We start from the raw sequence: 13180 nt of genomic DNA, 5'->3' as shown, positions 1-13180 counted from the left end.
ACCTGCAGTATGTATGATTTTAAATAATTTTCAGGTTCAAAGAAATGCTAAAGTAGTATGTTACTATACTTCAAAATGGATACAACTGTTTAGCATCAAGACTAACAAGTCAGAACTAAATCTGAGGGTTACGTAATAGCAGTTGAGTAGAGCATCCAGGGTCATCATTTGGCTGCTTTATTGTTAACAGCAATTCAGGAATACAAGGCCACAAATAAAAACTGCATTTAAATGAGAACAAAAAGATCTGCACAAAGGGTAGGGGGTCAGACTAAGCTTCCTGATACTGAAGAAAGTAATATATGAAATTCTACCTTTATTACATCCGTCTGATGGCACCACAGTGTAATTACTGTTTGAGCCATTCTGAGCTTGATAATTACAGATCGGGGTTGCTGATTTTAGTGGCTGTAATTTCACATGAAAGATAATTTACTGTGGCAAAAAATACATGTGAAATACCAGAATGACCTCTCCTCAACTTACTACTAAGTTGGTACTATTCATTTAGCAAACAAACTTCAACTGACCTCCTGGTCCATCTTTGGCACCAAGACCAGAAAATACCACAAGCTGATAAGCTTTTGCTCCCTGGCTGTGGTCTGCTTTTCATTTGGAGGTCCCTGATTTAAGAAAATTACTGCTCTCAAGACCCAGGCCAGGTACCGCAATATGTATAAGTATTTAAGAAGTACTAGTAATATATAAAACTGGTCACTAATTGCATTCATTCTCTGCAGCATTTTTATGCAACATTACAGAAACTCTAAGGGGTGCTGTGCATAGCATGATAGCCTCACACCTCCAAGGGTGCCCCAATTATCTGTCGCCGACACTTGAGTTTACATGATCTGTGTGGGTTTCTTCCAGGTACTCAGATTTCCTCCTATGGTCTAAAAACCATGCAGATGGGCAAATTATTCTTGCTAAACCCCAGTGAGAGTGTGCCCTGTCATCTGCTTCCTGTTATAGGTACTGCGTTCCTGTAGTGGATAAAGGGTTATTTGAAATGTACACTTTCTGTGCAAAAGCATTGGGACTCTTGGCCATTATACCCCCACAGGAACTTTTTGGACACCCCATTCTGTATCAATAGACATCAATATGGAGATGCCCCCCCCCCCCCCCCAAGCTGCTATAACAGCTGCCACTCTTCTGGGAAGGCTTTCCACATGATTTTGGAGTGTGTCTGTGGGAATTTTCATTCATAGAACAGCACTTGTGAGGTCAGGCACAAATTGGACAAAAAGGCCTGGCTAAAACACCAAACTCACCCTTACATGGACCTTGCTTTATGTGCTGGGCCACAATGATGCTAGACCAGAAAAGGGCTTTCCCTAAACTGTTCCGCCAAAGTTGGAAGCATAGAATTGTCGAAAATGTCCAAAGCGTTAATAGTTCCCTTCACTGCAATTAAAGGGCCTAGCCCAACCCCTGAAAAACAATCTCACATCATATTCCCCCCTCCACTACATAAGAAATTTACAAACGAGGGGAAGCCATTCGCAGACCTGCCAACTTTCAATATGATATTCACCGATCCAGTGGCTTTCACGAGCGCCGGGAGATTCGCCGCTTGCCATGTGGATGGCGCTTAACGTGTCAGTTGCGAGTAATGTGCGTATTTTTCCTCACCTCGAACCGTTTACTATCACTATTCTCGTCCTTTTCCTGTCTCGAGGGCACGCGTGTGCTTGTGTGAGACATTTCCAAGATGCCCTGAGCTGTGTATGCAGCCCCGCCCCTCCTGCTGCATATTGAAACAGCAGCTAGCAATATCCGAACGCACTGGTGTGCACTTTAACTGTGCACAATGAAGCTTGGGATATATCGAGCTGCAAAGGATCCATCAGATGGATCCTTCCTGACTCAGCTAAAGGATGACACATTTCTAGACCACATTTGAAGATCCCATTCAAAATGGGACACACATTCAGTCTTCAAATGCAACCCTAGAAGGGTGCAGCCCCTTAATTTGGACACAGTCAATATAAAGGTTATAATGTTAAAGGTCAGTCTCTTAAAGGGGTGCTTACCCCAATATAAAAGTTTGGATCAACAGTATATGGCTGCAACCACTCATCTCCAGGCCTGGCCTGTCGCTCTAACCCCGCCTTCAAGTCATGTCGGAAAAGCCGGAAATACAAGATGAGAGCACATGAATGCCACTACAAAATTGTATTTATCAGTGGGAAACTCTGGATTTTATTTAAGCCCCAAGTCCCAAGTCATTACAACAATAATGGTGGAGGCCATGGATAGCTCCAACTTCAAAGACAAATTATTTTTTAATTATCATATTATATTCACTAAGAATTCAACTTTTTTTTTCTTTAAGGACTACATCGAATTGAATATTCTGCAGGGATAGTCCCGGATGTAAAAGGTTGAATTTCGGACCGTAAACCACTGAAATTTTGGCAGCGAAAATCACTGAATGCAACCTTTTTATATATATTTTGGGACTGAATTGTGGAAGCCTTATATTTTTGCATTGATTATTTTAACAATGAAATTACAACTGAAATATTTTCATTTGAAATAATCGATGTTTAAATGCACATCCACATTAAATTATAGCCTCCTGATAGTCAACTATTATTAAATGCAGGGCGTTTTTATTTGATTAGTGTAATTCAGCGTGCTTTTTTTGCATCTACGACGTTTGCATTTTCTAGAATGTAACCAGCCTTCCGCGTACGTGACTTGCGTGTTAGTATAACAGCCTGACCGACAGAGGCGGTGCCTTACAACATTCAAGTGCATTCGGTCTGGCGAGTTCTTCGTTCTGGCAATGATAGCAAGATAACGTCGGTATTTTAACAGCAATCGAATCTGGTTAGCTGTTTTGACATAGAAAGAGGAATAAATTCCGAGAGAACAAAGTACGACGTGTTAGCGTAATTGTTTATACGAGGTATACCCAGTAATCGATTAATGTTCACTTTTTAAAATTATGCAATCAATATTTATGCATAAAACCAGGTAGCCTTAGAATTGATGTGCAGCTCACGTTCATTAAAATTCCTGAATCCTTTGCATTTAGTTGAATAAATGTAAACATCTTGGTCGTGATCTTTTCGACAGTGCCGGGTGACGATATATAGTGAAATCAGCATGAATTCAGCGATGACAAGCAGAATGAAGCTAACCTTGGCCTACGTCCTGCGAGCGTCCAGGACTGCGTGCGGGACGCTTCCTGCTTCTGTACACTTGCAGCGCAATTCTTACGGCAGACAAGACTGTATGAAAACAGGCACTAAACACTATTGCTCAGCAATGGATAAAGGAAAAGGATTAATATTCAGACAGGTGAGCTAGTTTTATTGTTACCCGAGTTGTAAAACTGATTGATATTTACTGGGTCTTCACAAATTTTGTAATTTGCTGTAGTTTACGGCTATTTAGGTACTCTACTCTGTATATGTGTGTGTGTGTGAGAGAGAGAATAAAATTAAGGACATTCAAATTACAGTACAGCAAATTACAATATCAGTATAATCACTAGCCGTAAATTTAAAGCTACCTCACTATTTAGTAAGTAAAGTTTTACTACTTTGCTGTATACGACAACAGTTTGCTACATATATTTTTGGTACCAGGTAAAGCTGTAAGACTTGACAACTAGGAGGTGGTTATTTAAGTGGTTCTAGACGGTTCAGTTGTTATTGAAACTTAAATTTGGTTACCTGAATCAGACACTGTTCCTCAATTTGAAAGGACCATCTCAGCTAACAGAATTAGTTCAACAGTGTGTGGAAATCCGTCTCTCTATATACCACTATACTCATGTTATTCTTCATAATGTTTCAGCTATTTGAAGCTACCAGCAGTACCTACACATACCTGTTGGGTGACTTAGAGTCCAGAGAGGCAGTTCTCATTGATCCTGTGTTTGAGACAGTGGACAGAGATGTGAAACTGATCGAGGAATTAAGTCTGAGTCTAAAAGTGGCTGGTAACTACAGGGTTCACTGGGGTGGGCTATGGTCTGCAGTGTGGGTGTTTTCTAACTTAGAACTGCTGTTGAAAGTATGTGTCTTCTAAGAGCTGAAGGAGCAGTTACTGGGCTTGAAATTATGAATCTGAGACTGGTAAACTTTATAATATATAATGTTACTAATTTTCTTACAATTCCAAATAAAATTCTCTTAATGATTTTTTTGTTCCTTTGTCCAATTCAAATACCTTTCCTTGGTTTCTCCTTTCCATTCCATATTTACCATTTTTTCCATCCCTCATCCTGCCATTTGCAGATTAGCATAATTGTCTCTTTAATTATTACACTGTTCTTGTGTTTTTATTTTGTCTAGTTTTGGTTTTATACCAAATTTGGTTCTCAAAAGTGTTATTTTTGTAACTGGGACTATTTCTGCAATCAGCAAATCATGTTAGCATAAATTTGTGATATTTAGGCTTTCTGTTCTTCCTGTGTATGTGCGATGTGTCCTGTATTCAATGTCTTCCAGTCAACACCCACTGCCATGCAGATCATGTCACTGGCACTGGTAGTCTGAAAAAGAAGCTTTTTGGGTGTAAGAGCGCCATCTCTCTGCACAGTGGAGCCATGGCTGACATCCAGCTCTCAGAGGGAGACTACATCACCTTTGGGAAACATGTGAGAGAAAAGGGGGGCATTCTGTTCCTTACGATCAAAATATACTGTATAGTCCTTAAATGAGCAGAAGGATGGCTTTTTGATATCTGAAAATTATTTTTACTTAAAATTTCCTGTAAAATCCTCTGGCAATAAGAGAATCTGGTAAATAATTGTTTCCCAATTTGACAAAACTGAGCACTGACTTATTAACCTCATAAACCAAGATTTATACTCCTTTTCACATAGAGTCTGGTTGTACGAGAAACCCCAGGACATACAGATGGATGTGTGACGCTTGTCCTGGATGACCAATCCATGGCTTTCACTGGGGATGCCTTGCTAATCAGGGGCTGTGGCAGGACTGACTTCCAGCAGGGTACTGAGGTCACCTTCCCTCCTCTGTTCCATTTCTCGTCTCTCCTTCTACTCGCCTGTATGTTGTAATATTTATAGACTGATAACTTGCAGGTGCCAGTAGCCTCTGCATGTCATTGTGCTGTATGTAAGGTGACCTTTTCTCACTGTTCCTATATATGTTTCTCCTTTATTCCTTATTTTTTTGTGTTCTTGTTTTAATTGCTATTAAAACAGATAAACAGATTTTATCTATTGATAAAACATCTCAGAGTAATTATTCAGTGTTTTGTTTTTCTTATTCTGATCATATCTCACTTCCTTCTCCAAGGCTGTCCCCAAAAACTTTACCAGTCAGTCCATCAGAAGATCTTCACCTTACCTGCTCACTGTCTCATTTATCCTGCTCATGACTACAAAGGTACTGAATAATGTTCTCTTGTTCTGTTTTTAGAATTTAGGACCATATTTAGTAACTTCATTGAGAAGTGAAAATTAAAGGGGGGGGGGGTAAAGTAGTGAGATAGGGTGGTGGGGTGGGTCTAAAATTTTTGGGCAATTATCTGTATACAGTACATTGGTCGTTCTGCACTTGTTTTCTCCAGATGGTCATACAGGTATCCATCAACTTCCAGGTTATGTTCTGGAAGTGAGAATGTAAATCAGTCTGGAAGTGTCTTGATGATTATAGGAAGATGACAAATACAGGTTTTTCCTGTTACCTGAATGGAGAGCATTCCTATGAAACCATTCGTAAGCCGAAATTGTGTAAAGTGGGGAAAATAAGGGGAGTTCCTAGACGCAAAAAAATAACCTACCAAATCATACCAAATAAAGTGTTCACAGAAAGTCTTGGGACACTTACTTAATTCTTTTAAAATGATGCAAATTTATTGGTTTCAAGCAATGTTGACAAGCAATGTTTAGCATATGTGCAGATATCTTCAATATAGACATTTTCTGTGTATTAAGAGTCTTATTTTTTCCAGCCATTTTGCTATTAATTGCAATTGTAGTCACTGTTTCTCAAAGGGTTACTAAACGCAAATGTTTGGCATTTTGTTATTGCAAAGGTGTTACCAATTAAAAAGTACCCAATGAGACTGCTTGTCAATGAATTTTTAATTTAGAATATATATATATATATATAAATAAAAGCAGTATATTTGCAATATTTTAACTGAATTAAGCCAGTATCCAGTATACTTATTGCAAGCATTGTAAAACCTAAAATAACACTAACATATAACAAAAGCAAGACTGGTAGGATAAATACACAGCCTTTATGAAGTACGAATAATGTATGTTCATTGTTGTTTCACTAACCAAAAGAAATCAGAAGAGGATTTATTTCAGTTAATGAAAACAGGTGCTAATATTAGTCTTTCCTAAAAATGGAGCAAAATGAACTTTGGTAAAACAGGGGATACCTGTATACTGTACAATATAAGATACAACATAAAACACATTTAACTAAACTTCTGTAGTGGCAGTACAATTGGTTAGTTTAAGTTCTTGCTGTGTGTCATACACATGGTAAAATACAGCTACTAATTTACACTATGTCTGCTTCGGATATCTCCCAATAAATTTCATTAAGGCTCTTATGGGACTTTGGACATAAGTACGATTGGACATTACTCGATAGGATATAAGTCAGTGGATGACTGTACACTGTTTAGTTACTGAAATGTTATTGAGTTTATATATATATATTTATTATATATATATATACATTAATGTATTAATTTATCCATTTAAAATGTTGAACAAATATGAAGTATCTCTAGAAAGATCTGCCTCTTTCAATACTTATTATATACTGCCTTTAACCACCATACACACTTATTTTGAAGGTCAGATGGTGTCTACTGTGGATGAGGAAAAGAAATTTAACCCACGGTTGACTAAAACACTGGAGGAATTTGTAGAAATTATGGATAATCTCAATTTGCCCAAGCCTGGAAAAATAGGTATGAGATTGTCTTTATTAGTTATCTTTAGCTATCATACTACTTTTCATGTGTTTTTAGTTTGTAGCATGAGAGAAACATGAGTATGAGTCTGATGAGTTTGCATGATAGCGGTCTATAAAAAGAATGACTAAAAAAAACAATTGAATTCCTGGTCATTGCTGAAAACAGGATTAACTTGTTTAAGAACTGCAAATATAAGCAAGTACATTATTCCGTAAAAAACAGTATGAAAAGTTGTGGTTGTGATTTGCACTCAATTTATTGTAACTAATGTAAATCATATTCTCTCTGCCTTGTCTCTATGCAACTTAACATCTGTCTGATTTTACTTTTGTTGGTTTTTGAAACTGCAGCAGCAATGAAAATTTTATGTACATTTCTTGACTTTCTCAATCTGTGAAGTAGCAGATGGCCTTTTATGCATTCCTCATATACAGTGCTGTGCAAAAGTCTTAGGCAATCATAGAAAATGATGCTTAAAAGATCTTCATGTTGGTGCAGAACTTTGCCATTATATCTATCAAAGTATGTTAGCTTAACCATTTCAAAACCTCTCCTAATGTCACACAAGTTTTTGCAGCAACTGTCCAATATTGTATATTTTTTACTTGACCACTAGCACACCTTAAACTATCTAAATTAATTGTGAGCTTGTGATAAAACAGATAAATGGAATGGCTGGGGTGCCGGTGAGGAGAAATTTGCAAGTACTTAATCAGCCTTCTTCCTGTCAGCCCACGGGATACCAGTAACTTTTTGAAGGAAAAAAAAAAGAAATTACTGTTTAGTTTTTGTTGTGTTGCTACTAATATGCATATATTTTTATACTAAACTGTGTTTTTTGCTCAGAGTAAATATATATTTACTACCCAGATAAATAACTGTAAACATTTCCTTTGACTGCCTAAGACTTTTGCACAGTACTGTAAGAGGAATTTGTTCCTTCTGTTCTTGTTCCTGCCTTATTCAGTTTTGCTTTGCCTTTTTTCTATTTTATTAGACATAGCAGTACCTGCCAACCTGGTGTGTGGACTTCATGACATTTGAATTTAAAAAACAATGGAGGCATCTCAAAGGAATCAGAAAATTACACATATGCCGACTGAACATAATGATTTGTCTTGCTCTACTTATCTGATTTTTGGTTAAAATGCCAAACAAAAATGCCAATAGATCATTTTGATGTAATAAAGTAATATCATTGTAAACCAGTTTTTTAATTGAGCAGTTAAATGGTATTGTGCTTACAAGCATGCAAATTGTGTATTAAATACTATGTACAATATGATAGACAATTATTTTACTGCCTTTAATGCCAATAAGAATTCATACCTGTATTATATGCTAAAAATTCAAATGGAATTATAATTGTTACCTTTAATGTGTGGTGTAGTGTATTCCCCAGACTTTGTCCAAATCCATTTCTCTATTTTGACGGCCGAATAACCAGACTCTGCGCCAGCGCAAGGTGCAAAAAGGTTGTGCTAACTCTCTTAATTATTCAGAGGTGTGCTTGGGCATAACATGCAACGAACCAATCAAAATGGCGCATCACCTCACCTTTACAGTTTTTTTCAGTCGTCTGGTACATTTCTCAAATCATGCTTAACATCTGCAAAACAGTAAGTCCATTTCTCAAAACAATTCATACAAAAAGCACCACATAAACGATTACCTGTGTGTAACCCTCTCAAAACCCTTAGTCTATCCCTGTCACGGTCGTTGGTTAAACGGGTGAGCGCACGGGCAGGCAAGCGAGCAAGAAGTAGGCAAGGAGCCGCAAGTCAGGGGAAACTGGGGATTTATTAAGGAGCAGGACAGAGCATTAGCACAGACCTCAACAAACATCAATGACAGACAAAGAACTAAGGCAAGACATGGACTGAAATAGGCAAGACAACAGGGTACAGCTGGGTACAATCATGGAAGCACACGTGGATAATCAGGGGGGCGTGGCACACACGAGGATCGTACGAGCCGGGCATGACATTCCCACAAATGTAAGTATTAGAGATGGGGGGAAGAATTGATTCAGTTATGTATCACAATTCTTTTGTGTAGCAATTCATATATCGCCTTACTGATTCCAAAATTGATTTGTTATTAATTTATATATGTTTGGACTCATTCCTGGGTGTGACATTAAACTGCATCAGGCCCTGCAAGCTAAACTTGCAGGGAAACTATTTTTGGGGGTTGGTGGTGGGATTGGCACTCCAGCCACCGTAAAACAACTCTCAACTGCTCGAATCAAACAAGTAAGATATTCTTCTGCTCTCTGCTCTGCTGCTCAGACACCATGAAGGGGATGGGGGGAAACCTTCAGGAACCTCATCTCTGGAGGAGTCGAAACAGTCAGAGAGCTAATAGGGTCAGGCCTGTTGGGGATCGGAGATGGTGTGGTGCTGAGGCATCGCCTGCTGCATGGCGGCGTTTGAGATCCAGTTTGAGGCGGCCCATTCGGGTAGGTGCATGGAACGTCTTGTCTGTCTGGCAAGATGACCGTCTTCCTCTGCTATTGGGAAGAATGTCAACCTTGTCAAGAGATTTACCTACCTTGGCAGCAACATTCATGTCTCTGGTGACTCCATAGACAACTTGGAAGAGCATGGGTGGTCATGAGGTCACTGGAAAGGGGGATGTCTTTGCAAGAGGACGAAGGTCCAAGTCTTTATAGTACTGGTGCTCCCTGCCTTGCTGTGTGGCTGTGAGACATGGACACTATCTAGATGACTGGACTCCTTTGGTACTGTGTCTCTTCGGAGAGTCCTTGGGTACCGCTGGTTTGACTTTGTGTAAAAAAACGCCTTTGCTAGAGGAGTCCCAACTGAGGCCTCTGGAGGCTCTACTGGTCCAGGAGCAAGCTAGTGGCCAACTGGAGCAGGGCAAGCGGCTGCATGAGCTCCTGGAGCAGGAGCTACTGTGCAGGGCCGTCTGACCCTGTGAGCAAGAGGCCCCGCGGCAAGACCAGCCTACCCCACAACACCAAGGTGATCCTAAGCGGGGTAGGAAGAAGGGCTGGGGCCAGGAGGGGCCTGCTACGCCAGAAGTCTCCAGCAGCCCCAAAATAATAGTAGTAGTGCAGGGTGCCTTAATACCCAAATGATTTAAACTTATACACCCCTCCCCCTAACTAATGATAAAAAGCATTAACAATCAATAAAAGCAAATGCACATATGAAATTGCACACATACGAAAGCAGTAAACATGGAAGAAATGACAATAGACTCCGACATGAGAGCACACATATGTGCACCACCTTCAACCCTCGCTATAATTTCCTTTTCATGTTCCACAGATACTCTCATTACTTTCCTTTTTGGGTTGCTGCTATCATTGCTCACTCTCTTAGTGGCCATGATTACTGTGTCACTAAATGTACTGAAGATAATATACAAAATATTCACACCGAACACAGGAAGACAGGTTTCGCACGTCGAACTCGGTCGAGGTACCGCGACATTGAGAGCGATTCATAGGCACCAGCATCCCAGTATGTTCATTTGCCTTTGTTTCAGCCCATCAGATATGCGTCTCAAGTTTTAGCAGGTTTGCTTTGTTTCGTGAACTGCGGTTAGATTTAACTAGCAAAACCATTATGCATTGCGATTTGCACCGGTAGAAAACAGGGACTAGTGACTATTAGGCTGGTGTTTTTAGAACTTTGTAGAAGCCTTGTATGTGTGCCACACTGGAACCGATCATCCCAACATTGAAACGACATCGCTTCCTAGCAGCAGACATAAGGATGAACAAAGATGACGTTTGACCTTGTGCATGTTACAAGTCAAAATGTATTTAATGGATCTTATTACTGCTTCAAAAATATATGGACTGGTTTCATTTATTTTGTTCCAGTTGTGAAATAGGTAAGTGTTTTTCTTTTCTCTTTGAGAAAAATATATTTGCTTCTTTGTTTATTATGAGTTCTACTATTCTTTCTCCTTTCACAATAAAGTGTCCCAATTATTTATCACTTGGCTCTGAATTGGTGCTCTTCCTGTAGAGGGCGCTTAGGTTCCCTATACTTTATCTACACCTGAAAATGTTCCTCATGATAGACTCTAAATCGAATCAAAATTGGAACTGCAGAACAGAGGGCAGCATCAGCCATCTTGTGAACAGCCATTTCACCCCCTCTAAATTTATCATTGGTGAATCCCCGACCCCCCCCCCCCCCCCCCCCCCCCGCTAAATTTATCATGGGGGACTTTAACTTAGCCATAGACCTAGTCAGTAGTTACACGGACACAGACCTGTTGAGCCTGACTGCATTAAGAAAAGTGACAAACTGTTTCTGGGTCTCTGCATAAATAGCTTGTGTTTAACAGCTTAATACAGACAACAAGACAAGGGACATTGTTTGCTCAAAACCAGTCATAAACCACAAGACAATGATGGCCGCTCTGTCACCACACACATCATCTTTATTGCTCAGTCCTTTGTTGCAAGTTTATTTGTGTGTAGTCATACTTGCACCTTGTCAAAGAACTTGCTCACTTGAATGATGCCAGGTGAGCAGTGAATGATTTATTGAATAATGTCCATCTTATCATACTGTGCTTAATTGCAGTTGGTCACACAGCCTGGAATTTCTGTCCTACAAGCTTCAAGAAACTCTGGATTTATGGTTAACTCTTTGGAAAGGAGGGTAGTTAGAGGGTAAGTGTTATGAATGAAATAAAAAGGGTTCCAGTCAATTCTGGATTGGATTTAACCTGACCTGCCTTGTCTTATTATGGTTAACAGAGTTACCTCACACCTCTGGGATCAGGGTTCAGAGTTGCCAAACTGCACAAGAAAATGGTGTTTGTCCCCTGCAGTGGCTTGGTGCCCCATCCTGGGTTATTCCCTACCTTGTGTTCAAAGTTTCTGGGATAGGCTCTGGACCCTGCACCTCTGCATAAGGCAAGCAGGTATAGAAAGCAGATGGACACAGTTTTGATTACCTGATCTTTGCAACAGAATTTAGTTCAAGTATTACATAGGCTAATCAAAGGGGATTTCAGAAGACCTGAGTAGTTTAAGCTCATAAGACAGTAAAGGGCTACAAATAAATATTTGAAGATTATCAGGCCACAGTAGGGCAAGTAGTTTACTATTGGAAAAAATATGGCACCATTGCTAGTTTGTTACCTCTGTTGTGTCATGCCCCGCTTGTCCGATCCTCCTGTTTGACACACCCCCTCATCTACCCCATGTGGATTCCTCGTGTTCACCAGCTGTTTCTTGTTGTTGTCATTAGTCCAGTGTATTTAAGTCTACGTTTAAGTATGTTTCCCCAGTCCAGTCATTAACGTTGCACATTGCCAGTGTCCTGTGTTCGAGTAATTCCTAATAAATCCCACATTTCTCGATCCTCCATCTCCCTGCTCCTACTTCCCTGGTTGTAAATGTAATGGTTTGCATACATTTTCCACTAATAACTTTGATGAAAAAAGTTTTCCGTAAACAATTTGTTCAAAAATTGTCTGGTAGTATCAAGTGACGTGTGTCTATTGTTTCTTCACATTGTTCCTAATGACTAATGGAAGATCAGGAACCATTCTTATAGAAATTCAGTGAAGTTGTTGGCTTTTAGCTAGAGTATAGAAATTCAGTGAAGTTGTTGGCTTTTAGCTAGAGTATAGAAATTCAGTGAAGTTGTTGATTTTTAGCTAGAGTATAGAAATTTGGCACAGATTCAAAGTTACAGAAACTGCTTTTTACTTTCAGCCATTCCCAGGTCCAATTGGAGCTAAGGGCCTTGCTCCAGGGTCCAATGGTGAAATCTGTCTACTAAGACTGGGATTTGAACCAACAGTCTTTTCATAACAGAGACACACACCACCCCTGAATTATGGGTGTCCTTTTCTGCAGATACTGAAATTACAGATAACAGAATTGTGGGTTTTGCTGCACATTCATTTTTTATTATTATCTTTTGCTCTATACATCTATCCCCTGCTATATGTTCGTTTCACGCTGCTTCATTTTTAAGAAAGACCTACATTGGCACCTGTTTTCGTTAACAGAAAGAAATCCGAAGATGATTTTCACGTTTACAAAAAAAAGTAAGAAAAGTAAAAACAATATTTAGCATTTGTTTATTGGCAAGTCAATGAGGTTTCATAGGAATGCTCTACTTTCAGACACTAGGGGAAACCTGCATTCTGTTCAGGAAGGCACCTAGTTGTTATTTCATTTTTCACTTCATTTTTGTTCTGGAAAACATGCAAAAACAGGGCAGACAGCAGGGGAAGACCCTGA

At 39.4% G+C, this 13180-nt stretch overlaps 1 protein-coding gene across 4 annotated transcripts; it reads left to right on the top strand.

Moving 5' to 3' along the window:
• Nucleotides 1-2627: 2627 nt before the first annotated feature.
• LOC125748553 (persulfide dioxygenase ETHE1, mitochondrial-like) lies at nucleotides 2628-8311 on the top strand. 4 transcript variants are annotated; one of them, XM_049024838.1, is made up of 8 exons: nucleotides 2628-2917; nucleotides 3117-3312; nucleotides 3814-3958; nucleotides 4470-4618; nucleotides 4847-4976; nucleotides 5286-5375; nucleotides 6811-6927; nucleotides 7931-8311. In XM_049024838.1, the coding sequence occupies exons 2-8, from the start codon at nucleotides 3118-3120 to the stop codon at nucleotides 7975-7977; spliced, it is 873 nt and encodes a 290-aa protein (XP_048880795.1). In that variant the 5' UTR covers nucleotides 2628-2917; nucleotide 3117; the 3' UTR covers nucleotides 7978-8311. The 4 variants fall into 4 exon arrangements, with proteins under 4 accessions (XP_048880795.1, XP_048880796.1, XP_048880794.1 ...); XM_049024839.1 differs by having other exon boundaries at nucleotides 2634-2885; nucleotides 3088-3312; XM_049024837.1 differs by having other exon boundaries at nucleotides 2655-2917; nucleotides 3088-3312.
• Nucleotides 8312-13180: the final 4869 nt, after the last annotated feature.

This window comes from Brienomyrus brachyistius, chromosome 9 (genome assembly GCF_023856365.1).
Source record: "Brienomyrus brachyistius isolate T26 chromosome 9, BBRACH_0.4, whole genome shotgun sequence".
Classification (NCBI taxonomy): Eukaryota; Metazoa; Chordata; class Actinopteri; order Osteoglossiformes; family Mormyridae; genus Brienomyrus; species Brienomyrus brachyistius.
The sequence above is the reverse complement of the archived record's forward strand: the minus strand, read 5'-3'. Positions and strand labels throughout refer to the sequence as shown.

Bases quoted from the DNA above. Each gene is read 5' to 3' on its own strand.
- LOC125748553 (XM_049024838.1), top strand. From the start codon at position 3,118: ATGAATTCAGCGATGACAAGCAGAATGAAGCTAACCTTGGCCTACGTC. The intron at 3,313-3,813 runs GTGAGCTAGTTT...ATAATGTTTCAG, and splicing joins AAGGATTAATATTCAGACAG to CTATTTGAAGCTACCAGCAG. The intron at 4,977-5,285 runs GTACTGAGGTCA...TCCTTCTCCAAG, and splicing joins CAGGACTGACTTCCAGCAGG to GCTGTCCCCAAAAACTTTAC.